This window comes from Vombatus ursinus, unplaced genomic scaffold, assembly GCF_900497805.2.
Source record: "Vombatus ursinus unplaced genomic scaffold, bare-nosed wombat genome assembly UNPS02014798.1, whole genome shotgun sequence".
Lineage (NCBI taxonomy): Eukaryota > Metazoa > Chordata > Mammalia > Diprotodontia > Vombatidae > Vombatus > Vombatus ursinus.
Window position 1 is genome coordinate 81,061,244 of NW_020954576.1, and position 18,259 is coordinate 81,079,502.

Below are 18,259 nucleotides of genomic sequence, written 5' to 3' on the forward strand. Positions count from 1 at the left end.
ATTTAAGACCTTTTTCTCTTTAACTTCTTTGGGGAATAGGCCTAAGAGTGTTTTGACTTTAGTTTCAAATTGTTTTCCAGAACGTGTGCACCAATTTAGTTAAACTAACACATCATTAATGGACCTGTTTTCCCTCAATCTCTCTAACTACCTCTTTATTGCGTCACCTTTGTTAATCTAATTTCTGTGAGGTGGAACCTCAGAGTTAATTTAATTTTTGTTTCTCTAATTTATTAGTCATTTGTAGCATTTTTCATATAACTACTGATTACTTGGATTTTTTCCTTAGAAAACTTCCTGCTCATATCCTTTGACCACTTATCAGTTGGGGAATGGCTCTTGTTCTTGTAAATTTGTAACCAGTTCCTTATATATTTTGGACATAAGACTGTCTTAAGAGAAGCATACTTAAAAGATTTTGTTCCCCAGTTACCCATTTACAGTCTAATCTAAATTGCATTGAATTTCTGTAAACATTTTAAGATTTTATGTCATAAAAGCTATCCAATTTAATCTTCTGTGACCCTCTCTATCCCTTGTTTGGTTATGAACTCTTCCCCTATCCATTGATCAGAAAGGTAATTTATTCCATTCTCCCCTAATTTGTTTATCTTGTCAGTTTTTAATGACTAAGTCATATTAATGTGGAGCTTTTCATGGTAGACAGTGAGATTTTGGTCTATACCTAGTTTCTAGCAGACTGCTTGCTAGTTTCTTCTAGCAGTTTTTGTCAAACAGTGAACACTTACCCTTGTAAACTGGGGTCTCTGGGTTTACCAAAAAAATAAGGTTATTATGTTCATTTGTTTCTGTTTTCAAACAGTTTATATAATATTAGAGTGAATTGTTCTTTGAATATTTGGTAGAATTTCTTGTAAATCCAACTGGTCCAGATTTGTGAGTGAGTGTGTGTGTTTATAGTTTGTTCAATTTATTTTTCAGAGATTGTATCATTTAAATCACCTCTTCCTTATTCTGTTAAGGTAGGAATATTTTTGTAAATATTTATCCATTTTGTTTGTTTTATTATATAATTAGGCAAAATAATTTCTTATTTTATTTCCTAATTTGTATTGAATTCTTTTTTAAAAATTTTGATACTAGAATTTGGCTTTCCTATTCCTTTTTAAAAAATCAAATTAGGTAATGATTTATCAATTTTGTTGTTTTTAAAGCACTGAGTTTTATTTATTAAGTTGATGACTTTGTTTTGTTTGCAATTTTGTTAAGCTTATCTTTGACTTTCAGATATTTCTATTTTGATGTTTATTTGGAGTTTTAAAATTTGTTTTTTTAAATTTTTCTTTTTAGTCATGTGCTCAATTCATTCATTTGTTCTTTATTGCTTTTGTTGATGAAAATCTTTAGAAATAGAAAATTTCCCCTAAGGACTGCTTTAGTTGCATCCCACAATTTTTGGTATGCTGTTTAAGTGCTATCATCACATTAAACAAAATCATGTTTTGCTTCTATGGTTCATTTTCTGACCTACTAATTATTTAGGATTAAGTTATTCAATCTCCAAATAACTTTTAATTTTTTCTTCAGTAGCCTATTATATTGTGGTCAGTAAAAGATATGTTTAATATGTCTAGTTTTCTACATTTGTTTGTAAGGATTTTATGCTCTAATACATAGTTATTTTTTGAAAAGGTGTCATGTAAAACTGTGAAATATATATACACACATACCTTCCTATTCTCATTCAATAATCACCAGATGTCTATAATTTAACTTTTCTAAAATTCTATTCTGCTCTAAATTTATTTTTTGGTTGGATTTGTCTAGGTATGAAAATGGGTATGTTGAAGATCTTTATTATTATAGATTTATTGCCAATTTCTCCCAGTAACCCATTAACTTTTTCTTTAAAAATTTAGATGCTATCATATTTGTTGCATATATATTAAGTATTTATATTAATTCTTTATCTATAATATAGTTCAGCACAATATATCTTCCCTGTTTGTCTCTTCAAATAAAATTTCTCTCTTTCTTTTTTTTCTACTACTGCCTTATCTGAGAGATCATGATTGCTACTCATGCCCTTTTGATTTCAGCAGAAGCATGATAGATAGATTTTTGTTATAACTCTGCATGAATCATCATGTTTCAGGTGTGTTTCTTACAAACAAAAATTCGTTCTGCTATTATGTTCCATTTTGAGGAACACAAATGCATCCCATTTACAATTATGAAGGCCAATTATCTATTTTCCTCCATCCTATAATCATAATTTTCCTTTCTTTCTTTCCTTCTCCTTCTTTACAAAGAGGGTGGTGAGAGAGAAGGAATGAGCTTAATTAGCACTAGTGCTCTATGCCTAATACAATATTTTACTGCTCTCATGCCCCTCTTCTTTTTTTTTGTCCAATATTCAATCACCCACCCTATCTTCCTTTCTTCCTTTCTTCCTTCCATCCTTCCTTCCTAATGACTTTTTGGAATTGATCTTCCAAGGTTAGAGTTTTTGCCTTGTTTTTGCTTAGTGCTAATCTCTCCCTGAATATATTCTATTATTATTTCTTCTCTCCTCCTATTCCTTCTTTTTTCTCACATTTAGTGAAATGTATTTCACCCAAATTTGTGTGTATTCTATCATTCTTTGACCAAGTCAGCTGAAAATGAGGTTCAAGCGTTGCCGCCCCCATTCTTTCCCCCTTTTTTGCATAGTCTTCTATGTGTGCAACCTAGTAATGGAGTTATTCTATTATATAGAGAACTACATGCTTACAAGTTGGAAGTTGGCCTCAGTATCTTGGAGAATATCCTACATACACTGTCTTAGGTTTTCTAGGAGGTAGCTATGAGCCAAGAGACAGAAAATCCTTAAAGGACACCTGGGCCTTTACTGTCATAATGACTTCTGGAATAAAGTTTACATTGCCTAAAGTATGACCGTACAGTCAAGTACAAGTTTTCTCTGAGGAGTAATGGAATTAGCAAAAGCTTAAGTCTAAAAGACAGTTGTCACTATAGGGGAACATTTTCTAGACATGCTAATCGCCATGCATATCCTATAACCCTATTGGTAAAGAACATTAGCAAACTACTTACTGCAAAGAGGCTTGTATTCTTTTCTTGAATCATGGACTCCAGCAATGTATGGCTCATTTTAATGACATTTTCAATATAGGGTAAGCAACTTGACTGATATTCAAGACTTACAACCTTGATAATATTAATACGTTTTTCAACAGCCATATAAACAACATCTCTAAAATAGTCTGTGTATACGTCCAAGATATCTTTAAAATCACTTGAGGTTAATTGTTCTTGTAGTCTTGATATTTTATATGCCATTGCCTTCGCTTGTTCTACCATGGTACAAAATTGAAGAAATTGGTGGCTATAACATTCAACTCGTGCCATTGAATTACCAACAATGGTCAGAAGGTTCACAATCTGTAAATAAATTATTAACAGTTAATTAGGAATTACAATGAACACCAAGAAATCTCATTTTTAATACTTTCTATTAAATTTAAATTATTTACTCACTTCGAAAAGTTAATTTCATTAAGCTAAATTCAGGACTACATTTTATTAGGCTAAAACTCAGTTCTAAATGCCCAAACCGCTGTAGAAAACAAAGATAGGAGTCTGTGAAATATTCAGACTGACATTTCTTCTTTACATCACTCTTTCTAGAATGGCAGAATTAAAAATGGTGATGATGATGAGGAGGAGGATGATAAAGATAGCTAGCATTTGGATAGCACTTACTATGTGCCTGACACTGTGCTTTGCAAATATTATCTCAGTTGATCCTCACAGTAATTCTGGGAGGTAGATGTTTTTATTCCCATTTTGCAGATAGGAAAACTGAGGCAAACAGAGGTTAAGTGACTTACCAAGGGTCACACACCTAGTAAGTGTCTGAGGCCAAATTTGAACTCAGGTCTTCATGACTCTGGAGTTGGTACTAGATTTGGATAATTATTTTACTAATTCAGATCTTGTTTTGAGCTTTGTTACTAAACTCACATTGCTTTGGTAGGCAGGATCCATTTCAAACAGGACAGAGTAATCTGGCCATTTTGTCAGCATTTTCTGTCTCTCCAATTCTTGTTCACTAGGCACTTGCATAGTCATAGGATCAAAGAAAAAGATAAACAGGCGCTGATCTTGACTGAAAGGAATAAAATGAGCTAAAAAACACAATTAAAAAATTAGTATTTTAGCAGTCCCATCTATAACAACTCCTAAATTATACTCATAGCACTTATAGCTATTAAGAAATAGGGCAGGTGATGGGGCAGCTAGGTGGCACAGTGGGATAGAGCACTGGCCCTGGATTCAGGGGACCTGAGTTCAAATCCGGCCTCAGACACATAACACTTACTAGCTGTGTGACCCTGGGCAAATCACTTAGAAAAAGGAGTTGCAGGAGTCCTTGGATAAGGGAATGACACACTGAAAACCGTGTTTGGGGAAAAGTTCTGGAGTAACTTGGTACAGGATGTACCCAGGTAAGAAGAGTGAGGCTGGAGAAAAGAAGACCAGCTAGTGGGTTATGGTAGTAAGAGTCTGGGTATAAGGTGATCAAAGCTTAAACAAGGGTAGTAGCTTTGAAAACAGGAAGTAAAGATCTGAGTTAGTACAGAAATGTTAGAAGAATTTTTTGAACCTTTGTTAGAGATGAAGAAAAAGGGAGAGAAAAGGAGCAGTTTTAATCCTCTGCAACTCAGAGGATAGTAAGGGTAATGTTAGTGATAAACACATTGTTTTCTGTTTTAGAAATGATTAATTAATCTGTTTTACAATGATTAGCTTCCTCCCTTGTAAATATTAAAAAAATCCCAGTGGCTCCTCATTTTCTGTTGTTTTTTTTCCCCAAGGTTCTGCCTTTCGCTCTCTGGCCTTCTCAACCTTGGAATACTTGGATTCTAGGAAAGTTTATCTGTTCGTGTAGTATAAACTACACCCTTTATAGATGTCATTTCTGACCCTGACTTTTCCTTAATTTTCTTTTTATCTCCATGGGCTTTTATTTCTAGCCAACATCAGGTAATATGTCAAAATACACAGCTCATCAAATTCTCTCTCTTCTGAGTTTTAAATCAAGTTTAAAATCTATCATAACACAGTGAACACGCTTAAAGTCAAGAAGACTTGGGTTTAGGATTTCTTTGTCTCTGTCTCTTTCACGCTCTCTCTTTCCCTCTCTCCCTCCCTCTCATTTTACCGTTAAATCTTAAAACTTATAGGTAAATGAGCTGAGAAATTACAATGCCCTGTAGCTCTAAGTTTGTAACACAGTCCCACATCTTATCTGTGTCTGTGAAATGGTGTCTTAGTATTTACACTTTTTCAGCTTTTATAAAAAAAGTTCTTTCTCTGTCCCCCCCAAAACATCAAAAGAAACAAGGCATCATTCTGCGTCTTTGACAAGGTGATTTGTCTATTTATTCCATGGTTCATTTTCTGTCCTTACCTATTCAAATCCCCTTTGACAACTCTTTATTTATACACATACTTTATAATTTTATAAAATCAAAGTTCTTTTCCTATTTCTTTAAGGCATCAAAATGTTCATCTATGAGAGGTAATAGCAACCATCTTCTAGCAATTGATTTAATTTTTTTTCTTTGTACAAAAATGCTTTTTCTGCCTTTTTCATACTACATTGTTACGTATGAAAAGGGCAGTGCTTTACTATAATAAGAAAAATGAACACCCATGAAAATAACTACAACTTTTGTGCCAACACTGGTTAGCATTAAAAGGCAGAAAAAAACTTGATAAACAATTTGAAAAACTCCCAGAAGGCCAATCTGACATTATATTAATACAGGAGCTCATAGATTGAACAACAATAGGTCCCTGCCCAAGCACCACTTAATGATTATTTTTTGGGCCCTCTTGTGCAGAGTGAATGTAAACAGTAACTGTATCTCTTGGGGCCAGCAACCCTGAGGTTGCTTCCCCTCCCAGTTTGATTTTTTTTATTAAAAGGGCCACCCCTTGACTCACTTCTTAAAGAGGAATATTCACTGAATGGGTGTTGCCTCACTCTGTAGGACATTTGTAGGAGGAACAGATTTAGGGAGAAAGATCATGAGTTCTGTTTTGGACATAATGAGTTTAGGATACAGGATATCCAAGAGAAGCAACTGATGATGTAAGACTAGGATTTAGGAGAGAAATTTGGATCATTGCTGCCCAGATCTTTATTTCCAGATCTAGTCACTCTCCTGAGATCCAGTCTCACATTATTAACTGCCTATTAAACATTGGAAAATGTTTGTGTGATAGGTATCTCAAAACTCATTTTTTTCCAAAACTCGCCCACTTTCTGAACTTTTGGCATCACTATCCTTGAAGCCGTCTAGGTTTCTACTTCCACAACTTCTTTCATATATAGTTAAGTCCTTGTTTCTCCACCAGCACAGCCACTATTCTATTCCAAGACCACCTGGACTCTTGTAATCGCTTCCTAGTTGATCTCCCTGCTTCTCGTCTCTCCCATCTCCAATCCATCCTCCAAACAGCTGACGAGTGATATTTATGAAGTCCAGATCTGACCATGTCTCCCTCCTTCTCCGAGCTCCAGTGGTCCCTGATTATTTCCAGGATCATATACAGTCTTCTGTTTGGCATTTACAGCCCTTCACAACCTGATGACAATCTCCCTTCCCAGAATTTTTATACATTGCTCCTCTTCAAGCTTTCTACAATCCAGTCAAATTAGGATTCCTACTATTCCTCATACATAACATTCCCATCTCCCTTCACCATGCTTTTGCATAGGTTGGTCACCATGCTTAGAATGCAATCCTTCACCTCTCTGCTTCAAGACTCAATTCAAGCATTATCTTCTACGAGAAGCTGTTTCTGGTCCCCCAATTGCTAGTTCCCTCTCTCCTTATCTTACATTTATTTGCATTTATTCTCTTATAGTGCTTGTCTCCTCAGTTAAAATAAAAATTCCTAAAAAACAGGAATTGTATCTTCTTTGAAATTGTTTTCCTGGTACAATGTGAGGCAGCTAGATGGCTCAGTGGATAGAGCACTGGGCCTGGAGTCAGGAACCTGAGTTGAAATCCGGCTTCAGATGCTTACTAGCTGTATGACCCTGGGCAAATCACTTAACCTGTGTTTGCCTTAATTCACTGGAGAAGGAAAAGGCAAATCACTCGACTGTCTTTGCCAAGAAAATCCAATAGACAGTATGGTCCATGGGGTTGTGAAGAGCTGGACACAACTAAAAGGCTGAACAACAACAAAAACAATAGTATAATGCTAAGTACTAATAGCTGCTTAAGGAATACTAGCAGATTAATTGATTGATCAGTAGGTAGGATACAGGCACATGGGAAGAGAAGTGTAAAAATGTAGACAATATTTTATTAGTATATGAAGTTAGAAGATAAGAGGGAGAGGATGGGCCAGGCAGAAGGACACAAACCCTTGGGCAGTTAAGGAGCATGCTAAGGTTTTAAAGGAAATACTTTGCCACCACGATTCTGCTATCTTTTGGTATTGATGGGATTGGCAGCCACTTGATGGTGAAGAACTACCTGGTGAAGTTAAATATTCCCGCAGAGCTGTATAATGAAAGAACCCAAAATAGGGAAGCTCCCTAGCAGAGCTAAAAGAACCCTGAACTGGGCTTCCAGACACGTTAGTTCTTCTAGCACAAACTATGAATGTGGACGTGCTGTTTTATTTCTCTTGGTCTCAGTTTTTGTAAAACCAGTGGGTTGGGCTCAATAAAAACTCACATTTTTATAACTTATGCTTTAAGGTCTGCAGAGTGTTTTCCTCACAACAACCTTCTAGAAGGTCAGTGCAAGGATTGTCATTCCCATTTTAGAGATGAGGAAAAGAGTTAAATAACTTGCCAAGGGCCACACAGCTAGTCAATGCCTGAGGCAGAATTTGAACTCAGATACCCTTATCCAAGTTAGTCACATTCTTTATGAGGATTCTGAATATATATTAGTTTTTAGAATGCTGCAATATGAAATGACTTTGTGCCCTTATGACTTCTCTTATTTTCCTTCATAATCTCCATGACTGTCCTTATTTATATACTGTTATTCAAAGGAAATTGGGTAGATTTTAGCTTAGGCCAGTCAGTCAACAAGCATTTATCAAGTACTTACTATATACCAGGCACTATGCTAAGTGCTAGGGATTCAAAAACAGACTCTCTTAAGAGAGAAGGCACAAGGAGTTATGAGTTAAAAAGTCCCAAGAATGAACTCTGTGTTAACCAGACTATCAGATTAATTGGCCCCACCAGCGCTTCATAGGCCAGAAAACAAGAAATTGTAGCATGTCCTCCCAAATCCCATACACTCACTGCTTATATTTCTGATCATCTGCTGTACACTATTTTTCAGCTTTTTCCTTTATGTATTATTATGGAAGGATCAAACAGAACCATTTTGAGACCACACCACCACATATATATATATTGCTCTAAATGGATCATTTAAAATAAAAACATACTTAGAGATTTTTCAAAATTATTTATCACTTCCTGAATTTTCTTGGAAAATTCCAATCTGTTGGGAGTTAGGAAGAGATTTGCATGGAATTCTGGAACTCTATAAAAGAAAATAATAGAGATTTTAGAGCAATGTAGTAAATGACATGAAACATTTTTTTTGCTTGGAATCACACAATTTTCTGACACTTACTCTATGTATTTCGTTACATAGTCGTCTTCTTGGTCCACTGAAGATTTTTCTTCTATTTTTATCAGTAAAAAGAAAGAGTAAAAACTAAGTGAAGGCTGGATCAGCAAAATGAAAGGTTGGTAAACATGGATAGAGAATAAAATTAATTACTATTAGCAAAAAAGGATACTCAGCTCATAAATGACACAAATAAGTTTTACCATGAATCTATTTATGATCATTTTAGGGATGCATTTTAAGCCAATTTACCAAATGCATGCAACTTATACACAAACTACGTAAAACAGAAAATATTTTCTTTTTAACATTTTCCAGCTATTATTTCATAGAATCATAGGATCACACATCTAGATCCAGAAGGGCTTTTAGAAGTCATCTAGTCTGTTGCTTTCATTTTACAGATAAGCAAAATGAGACCTAGGGAGGAGGAGGAGGAGGAGGAGGAGAAATAGCAGCATTACCTACCTTCTTATTTGAATTGGCAGGGTCTCAGAGGGCAGCCACTGCTATGCTCAGATAATATGGTAATATAAAACATTCTCCTAAAACCTGGTTCACTGCTTCCCTCAAATACACACAGCATCCATGGGAGGTTAAAAGACTTATACCAAGTCACAGAGGTTATAGGTGTCGGGGGGTGGTGGGGTGGATTTGAACCCAAATTGTCTCACTACTAGGTCAGTGACTTTTCCACTGTATCATTCAGTAAGACTATTTAAGGGTTTTCATCTGTAATAGTCTTATTCACCTTTTTCAATATTTCCAAAGATAAGTGGTTTCATTGGTGTGAATATACCTTCCATCAATGCAGCTGCAAGCCCTTTGCATCTTAGTAAATGGACTTCACCAGTTATCACTGGTTGAGCCCTGTTCCTGAAGAACAGCTGATTAAAAACCTGGATAGCAGGAACATATGTTGAGAGGCCATCAAGCCCAATTCCTTCATTTTAAAGATGGGGAAAATGAGACAGAGTAAAGTTAAGAGATTCGTCTAGGTTCACGTAGCTGTAAGTGTCTGAGATAGAATTTGAATCCAAGTATTTCCAATACCAGGTCCAGAGCCCTATCCATTATGCCATGTTGCCTATCTTCCCCCTTATTGGTAGAAAAGTGGAGGGCTATGAATGCAGAATATAATATATATTGTCAGATCTGGTCACTTTGTCAATTTGTTTTTTCTTAATTGTCCTTCCTTACCAGGGAGGATTAAATGGAGGAGATGAGTATATTAAATGATAGTGGAGTAAATTATTAACCCCCAAATCATCCTTTGGTGGTCAACTATATGGTGAGGATCCTCTGATCTCAGCTAGCCTGGCATACAGTAACAGACACATAGTCCATCATAGGACCTATGACTGAATTGTTTCCGGTTTGGTAGTACCTGCAAAGCTCTAGAGACTTTTAAGAACTTTGGATTGCCTCCATGCTAAGATGAGGCATTGGAAGGCAAAATAAAATGCCAACTTTTCTTACCAGAAAGTTTTTCTTCAATGTTAGATCGTAATTTAGGTTTTCTTCTGGGAATTCTGGAAAATAGTGCATCTAATGTTTTGATGGAAACATCGAATGGATTATCTAGTTTCATTTCATCCAAAGGTTCTGAAAGTTTGCGTTGAAAACTGTCACGCTCAAATAGGGAATCTGGAGCACTCTCAAATGAACCATCCTCTGTATAAAAAGTTTTTCGAGGAACTTTCAAATGTATATGTACTTCAAATACTGCCTCATTTTGCCTCCTTGATTCTTTTTTCAAACTGAGATTCTTAGACATCTAATTTAAGAGACATGATAAGATGTCAGTGATATTTTAAAATTTACATTTAAAATCTTTCAAAACTCAAATGACAAAATGAAAAATGACACAAGACCAAATTCCAGCTGTTGAATAACACATAAAATGATCTACTCCATCCTCTTTGTTCTGCCCTCATACTACCATATACTTTAACATTCACATATGAACACAAACAAATAGAAGAATTACTTCCAAGTCATTCATACTGAATAAACTAAGAAAATAGTTCATATTCCATTGTGATGAACTGCATTTTATTGTACCAATTCCATCTTTATATTAGAACCATGCAGTGGCAGGCAACCTGTGGCCTCAAGGCCACATGTGGCCCTCTAGGTCCTCAAGTGCAGCCCTTTGACTGAGTCCAAACTTCACAGAACAAATCCCCTTAATAAAAGGATTTGTTCTATAAAACTTGGACTCAGTAAAACTTGGACTCAGTCAAAAGGCCGCACCCAGGGATCTGGAAGGCCACACGTGGCCTGGAGATGGGAGGTTGAGCACCCCTGCTATAGAATATCCAGCCAATGGATCACATTTTTCAAGTAAGTCCTATACTAAGCAAACTTCAAATAATTTTCATAGCAGTTATAGATTACTACTTAAATATGCACAATACTTTAACATGATGCTAAATAAAATGAAAACGAAATATTAAGTTGTCACTTTGATTAAAATCTCAATTCCAAAAGTACAAGATGGTAAAGAGTCATGCCTAGATTCCAAGTTATTTGAAAAATACATGGAGATTTTCATGGAATGAAAGCTAAATTGGTTCACAGTGTTATATATCAATCAAAAAAGTTACTATAATCTTAAGCTGCATTAAAAGAGAAAGAGTGAAGAGTTTCAGTTAAAATGGTAATGTAAAAGATCATAGAAGAGCTGAACTCTCCCATATATACTCTAGCAAATATTTTTAAAGACCAAGATAATGATCAAGAAATCCAAAGAGCTCCAAAACTGCACAAAAAGATAGGCAGAAGCTTGTATGCAATGAAAAAAGGAGTCCTACTAGGGAAGCCAGAAGGGGCACAAGAGGTCAGAAATCCGTTGGGGGTTTCTTTGACCAGAGAGAATGCAAGCTATCTAAAGCCTGAAGCACTTTATAGGGAAAAGGGAGGGGAAAAAACAGATTTTTGTTCATTAAAAAAATTTAACTTAAAAATAATCATTTATTTCTTGAAAATTATGACCAAATAAAAAAACCCGAATAACATATTTTAAGAAACCACACATGAAAACTGCTCAGATCTATAAGAACCAGAAAACAAAGTGGAAAAAAAAATGTACCACTTACTTCATATAAGAAACCTCAAAATAAGAACTCCCAGGAATATTATAGAGAAAATCCAGAGCTTCCAGGTAAAAGAAAAAAATATTGCAATCAGTCATAAAGAAAGAGTTCAAATATGAAGAAACTGCAATCAGAATTACATAAGTTTTGGTAGCAACAACCATAAAGAAAAGAAAATCTTGGAATGCAATATTCCAAAAGAGAAATGATAAAGATATACAAAGAAGAACAACATATTCTGGGGCTTCTGAGGCTGTCTGTCATTGGAGTCTCCCAGGCTAAGGCAGAGGTAGAAGTGTAGCTGTAGCCCAATTCTTTCCATGGTGTATCTGTATTGTGAAGTGAATTGGCCAAGATGTTTCTGCAGTATTACCTCAACGAGCAAGGGGACTGGGTCTATACCTTAAAGAAAACAGACCCTGCAGGACAACAGACCTCTTATGCTCACCCAGCCAGATTCTCCCCAGATGACAAGTATTCAAGATACCTTATCACTATCAAGAAGAGATTCAAGGTTCTCGTGACCCAACAAGCATGATTAGTCCTCTGAATTACCACCCACCAAGCAATGGCAGCCACCAAGGACTGTGGCCCAAGAACATTTTCCTACGTCTAGACCACCTCATTCAGGAAGAGCTTATATCTTTGACTCTTAACCCATTCTCGCAACTTTCCAATTACTCCTTTTGTACACTTGCTTCTTAGAATCTAGCTCAATTTGTCTGTGTTCCTCTCTATACTTGGTAGCAATCAGCCTAAATTGAAAAAGCCTAAAGTTGACACATCTTTTTAATCAATGTTGTAGCTATTAAAGCTGAAATGATTTAGAAAAAAAAAAAGAACAACATATTCTTCAATACTGGTCATAATAATATAGACAAAAAAGTGGATTTGTAATAGAATTGAGGACTTTCAAACATCTGTGATAAAAAAAAGATGAGTAAAATCTTAAAAATTAAAACAGTCAAGAGGACATGAGAAATGTAAACATATATGAGCAATTGGAGATATTCCTTTGACTTTTTGTAATAAAATCTGGTTTACATATAACATCCTTTTTATAATACCTAATTTTAGGAGACATATGACTTCATCTGTGGGCTATGTAAATGTGCTATGATGAGCTGCATTATAAGATTTGACTATATTATTGATCACTATGACTTCCTTTATACGGTGACTGCGTTCTCAAAAAGAGTTTACAAATCAATTGTTCAAAATCCATTAAAAGACCTCGTTATTTACAACAAAATTGTGTTGAATCCCCCTACTTCCCTCATTTATATATTTTATAAGTGTGAAAATAATATCATCCTTTGCATCTGAAAACAACACTATTGACCAGGAATTGTCAAAAAACAATGGTGTATGATAATATGTACATTATAAATAAAAGCTGTGATTGTTGAGACAGAATTTGAAGATGGAACTATAGATGTTTCAAGCTATTGTAATGCTCTACCACAATCAGAAAATTCTCCCTTAGAAATCTACTACTTTTCCCCAAATAAATATGAATTTAGGCTAAGTCTTCTTGATTATTTTCCATGGAAAAGTAGATATCTTTGTCAGGTAAAATACTGAATAGCTAGTATGGACTATATTACTCTTTCGTGAGACTATAATATAAATTATATAATATATATGTGTGTATATATATATCTCATTGTGTAATAGTAATAACACTGAATAACACTGGGTTCTTAAAGGTTTTGCCAGTAGAACACAAACAAAAGACCACCATGAACATAATTATAGTATATGTGCCATCTATGGAGAGGATAAAAAGGTAGGGAAGTTCTATGAATAAATGGATAAGATCCTCCAAATTAAACGAACACATTCTTAGCTACTAGGTGATATTAATACAAAGGAGGGAATAGTCAAAGATGTCAAGAAACATAATGGAAAATATGGATATCAATATGATAGGTTGAGAGGAAGAAAGGACCTAAGGATATCTAGTCACTCCCTTTCCCCTTGCATTTTATAGATGAGAAAACTGAAGTCCAAAGAAGTTAGGTAATTTGCCCAAGGTCATAAAGATAATAAGCAGCCACTACGGACTTTAAATCTCGGTCTTCTAGCTCCAAATCCATTGCTTTAGAAAAGTCAAAGACATTGACAGGAAATAATGGAAGAGATAGTTAGGAGCATGACAAGTGTTAGGAAAGGAAACCATTGGCTCTGCAATTTGGAGACAGAAAAGACAAATGGTCAATAAACAGCATCCACAAATACACAGGAAGAGGAGAGTGAGGTAGGAAATTACAAAATTCTTTTAATTATCCCCCAATATCTCCCTGAAACAAAGGCCTATCTTCTTAATATCAATAATTTACCAGGATTCTTATATGGTGGGGAGACATGCTACCCAGTCTATGAAAAATTTAATGAGTTTTCACACAGAAGGTAACGGAGAGTTAAATGGAGGTATGAACAGTCTGCAACATAAAACAAATAAGGAACTCTGAAGATCAGGATGAGAAATAAAGGAAGTAAGTCATTAGGAAAATATAGGATTAAGAAAACATAGCCAGGTGCTCCAATGGTAGGAGCAAGTTGTCAGGGGAAAGCAAAACAGGCCTCAACCATACCACCCTTTGCCAAACTTATGGAGAGAAATGGAAAAGTGAAGACGATGAGTAGTTATAAATGGATTGTGATTTGCGTCATTGCCAAGAATACACAAATTTATGAGAACACAGATCTATTTGATTACTGTATTTAGGTCTGACTCTGTGCTTTGGAGAAAGCTGAGTAGGTAAGTCCAACAGCATCAGCAATGATTTTTCGGGCAAGATTATGGTTTTCTAAGAACTTTTACCCAGCAGAAAGAGGAAAGAATTGCTAGGCTCCAAGGATTGATCGAAGGTACTTCTCAAAGTAACCATGTAAGCTTCAAGATCTCACCAGACCATTAAAATTTAGTATTGAGAAAATTAGTGTAGCTAACCACATTACAGGATCAAGGCCAACTTGTGTGATCAGATGCTCAACCTCGATACTATTATTAAGTATGCAGCATAAGTGGTAATAAGCAATAAAATGTTATATGAAATTAATTTGTATGAAAAAAACGGACAATGAGTGTCATTAATCAGCAGCAGCACTGTGGTTTTACAATGAGAGATACAATGCCTGTAGGAAAAGAAAGAAAAATCCCAGATACAAGTCTCCACAAATAGCAAGAGGAAATTTCGGGTTGGCCAGACTCCAGCATAGAATCATACAATAGTTTTAGAGCTCAGAGGGAGCACAGAAGCCACAGAGTCTAATCTCCTCATTTTGTAAATGAGGAAACTAAGACCTATAGGGCAAAAGACTTGATCAGGGGTCATACAACTGATACGTGTGTGAAGGAGCATCCCGAGTCTTCTTGACTCCAATTCAGTACTCTGTCTACTACATCAATCATCCATCTCTACATCTTCTGTTGGTATAGTTTCCTTTCTCATTCTCAGCCTGCGTTTTCACAAAACAAGGGGATATTTTCCAAGACTTTTACATTTATTACTAAAATCACAACATCTCTATCACTTATTAAACAATTAGCTCTGAACCCTCACCCCCACTGAGAAACCTCCCTCCCCCACCCCATAAATATTTGCTCATCTTTCCATATCAAATCCTCTAATTTCCTAGCTTATATACCAGAAATATGGGTTATGCTATTTGTTAACAATGTAACAAATGATAAGAGACAAACATAATTATTCATAATTCAACTTTGAGAAAGATCAAAGCTAAAATTACATCATTAAAGCTACAAACTTCTCAATTCTGGAAATAGTCCTACCACTTAATTCTCTAAGAATAGCAGCCAAAGTTTCTCAAGAACTCTCTTTATACTATTTCTTTTCAAAGTTAAAACAGTTCTCTTAGGAAGGAAGTTTTTCATCCTCTTTTCCACTGTAGTCAGTCTCTCTTGTGGCATGGCAGGTAAATTTCCAGAAAGACCATCGAAACTGTTGGGCTCTCAATATCCTATCACCTTTTAAAGATTCAGTAACAGTATACGTAGTCTCTGTGGAGAAGCTATTAAAGTTAGCAGTATATAAAAATGTTGTTGGGGTCTTGTTATGTAAAACTATTTTATGGAACATAAAACATTTAGCCAATAATATTGGTTAGTTTCCTTGAGTGATCTCCATTCATTTACTAATCTCTTCTGGTCACACTGTGTTGTTGGCTGACCATTCCAAACTATTAGCTAGAGATTCTATAAATATCTCCCTTATCTTTATCTTCTGAATGTCATTGCTAAATAAAGCACATGCATCAACCACACAAACTATAACTTTTCAATATGAAGGTAAAAAAACAAAATTTTTAAACCTAGTCTCTCCTTTATCATATATGTTTCAACAAATTAATTTTTATATTTCTCAGAGGTCATTTTACCTTTGTAATATCATCTAGTGAAACTTTGATATCAGTTAATGAATCACAATTTTCTTTCTTATCATCTGTAACTTCTGGCACTTTAAACAATATGGTGTCCTTCGTTGCCCTAGATTAACAAATAACAAAAACTGGAGACAACTTTCAATTTTCAATTACATATTAAAAAGCTGTTTAACTTCTATGACAAATAGAAACATTAATTAAATTTGCTAACAAATTAATAGAATGTTTACAAATTTTAAATTTTTAAAGAATATCTGCTGTTTGTCTTCAAAGATTACAACATAGTTTTCTTATTTCTGTTAGTGTTTAACTTTTGAATCACAGATATATTTGATTACTATCTCTAAGACAAGGCCATATGGAGTGCAAAAAGAATACTGTATTTTTGGGACTGAAATTCTGGTTTTAGTTTTTACCAATGCAGTAGGACTGTGTAACAAAATTTTTTGAATCGTGTTTTCTTCATCAGGAAAATAAAGAGATTGGACTACTTTTATGATTTACTTTATTCCAGTTGATGATTTTATTTGTTTAAAAAAATCTATAAAACTTTTCTTGACACTTTCAAAATAGTCACAGATGTTTTTGATTGTTGTTAAAGCTACTAAAGAACTACATGATAGAATTATGTCCTGAATTATACTGATCACTACTTTAACATACATTCAATGGGTCAAAAAGGGCAAAAATATATTTCAAAGATAAGTAGTCATGAAGAATTAATTAGGGGAATACTTCACCACAATTATCCTACCACCATCATAAACATAAAAAGCAAAATGAAAACTTTGGCCTTTAAAAGTGTTTAGAGAATATAGATATCTCATGTATGAATCTGGAAATATAAACATGTTTAAAATACACACTTTTTTGTTGTTGTTGTTTAGGCCTGAGATTTCAAGGTTGGGTAATTCCTGGTATGGAAACTCCTTTCAGTAATACAGATTAGTAACACACGTGCAGCTTATTATTTTAGAGTATTGCCTAGAGGGACTGTTACTTTCCTGTGGAACACACACACAGCCAGTGAGTGCCAGAGGCAGGATCTAAACACAGGTCTTCCTGATTCCTAAATTCCTAAAATTAGAAGAGGCACATACCATGCACAGAGACATACAAAATTTAGAGTGAAATGAATTATTTTAAATTTAGGAACAAAATATAATAAAGTATTGTGGAAGAATATACTTGGTTAATTTCAATTGTGATCATATAAAATAGTTAGAAAAGAATTTCTGAATAGTTTTTAATATTACCAGATAGTTCTCTCAAAAACTTGTCAATACATTTAAAAGAAAATTATTGCATATCCTTAATACAAGAAAAATAGTAGAAATTACTTTATGAGGTCTTTGTTCTTTTTTTCTTCTGAACATCCCACTTTGCTAGATTTAATAAGTAAATCCAAAAATAGTTTGATTGCAGTCTGCACCAGCTGTCGGATCAGTTCTTGGAACATGTGGTCAACTAATTTAAGAAATCTTGAAAATTTTTCTATCATACGACGATGCACAGGTGCCTTAAGATGTTCTAGCTTGTTTTCAAGTGGTTCATGCTCAAAACAACTTTTTATTCCCTTCCTTTCTGCAACCTTTAAGCAAATTTGAAGGAAAAGGACAATGTATTTCTTGGAATATCATAGTCATTGTTTTGTAGCATTATTTGTCTAAATAATACAATGAAATAAAACTTCATAAATTTAACTTAAAATTCACTGCAATAATATGCTATCTTAAACACCAATCTAAAGGAAACCTACTATTATGTATTTTGAGAAATACATTTTAAATCAGTAAATCACTTGTGAATAGTTGGATTCTTAGACATCAGACAAGGAAACTTCAAGGAATAGCTTTGATTATTGAATGTATCTACAAAGGTCTTTATGTCTTGAGCATATAAACTAAAACGCATGCTCAGAAAAAAGAGGAATGTAGGACACAACAGAAGAAAATTTAAGAGGTCCTATAAATATTCTGAAAAGTGTGAATTCCATAAAGAGCTTTTTAACTGGTGCTTAAAAAATTTCCAATACCCTAAGGCAATGAAATAAATAAATGGTTAGAGAGCATGATCTGAATGAGGGTCCACCAAAGAGTCTGA

General features: G+C 34.6%; 1 protein-coding gene across 1 annotated transcript in view; it reads right to left on the reverse strand.

Moving 5' to 3' along the window:
• Positions 1 to 18,259, reverse strand: part of LOC114049472 (dynein heavy chain 14, axonemal-like) — a 343,809-nt gene that overhangs the window by 291,360 nt on the left and 34,190 nt on the right. Inside the window, exons 10-16 of the mRNA XM_027870712.1 lie at positions 17,497 to 17,747; positions 16,151 to 16,259; positions 10,128 to 10,425; positions 8,652 to 8,703; positions 8,461 to 8,558; positions 3,988 to 4,151; positions 3,058 to 3,405 (exon numbers count right to left, since the gene is read on the reverse strand). Coding sequence (XP_027726513.1) covers positions 3,058 to 3,405; positions 3,988 to 4,151; positions 8,461 to 8,558; positions 8,652 to 8,703; positions 10,128 to 10,425; positions 16,151 to 16,259; positions 17,497 to 17,747 — 1,320 coding nt within the window. The remainder of the gene's footprint in view (positions 1 to 3,057; positions 3,406 to 3,987; positions 4,152 to 8,460; positions 8,559 to 8,651; positions 8,704 to 10,127; positions 10,426 to 16,150; positions 16,260 to 17,496; positions 17,748 to 18,259) is intronic.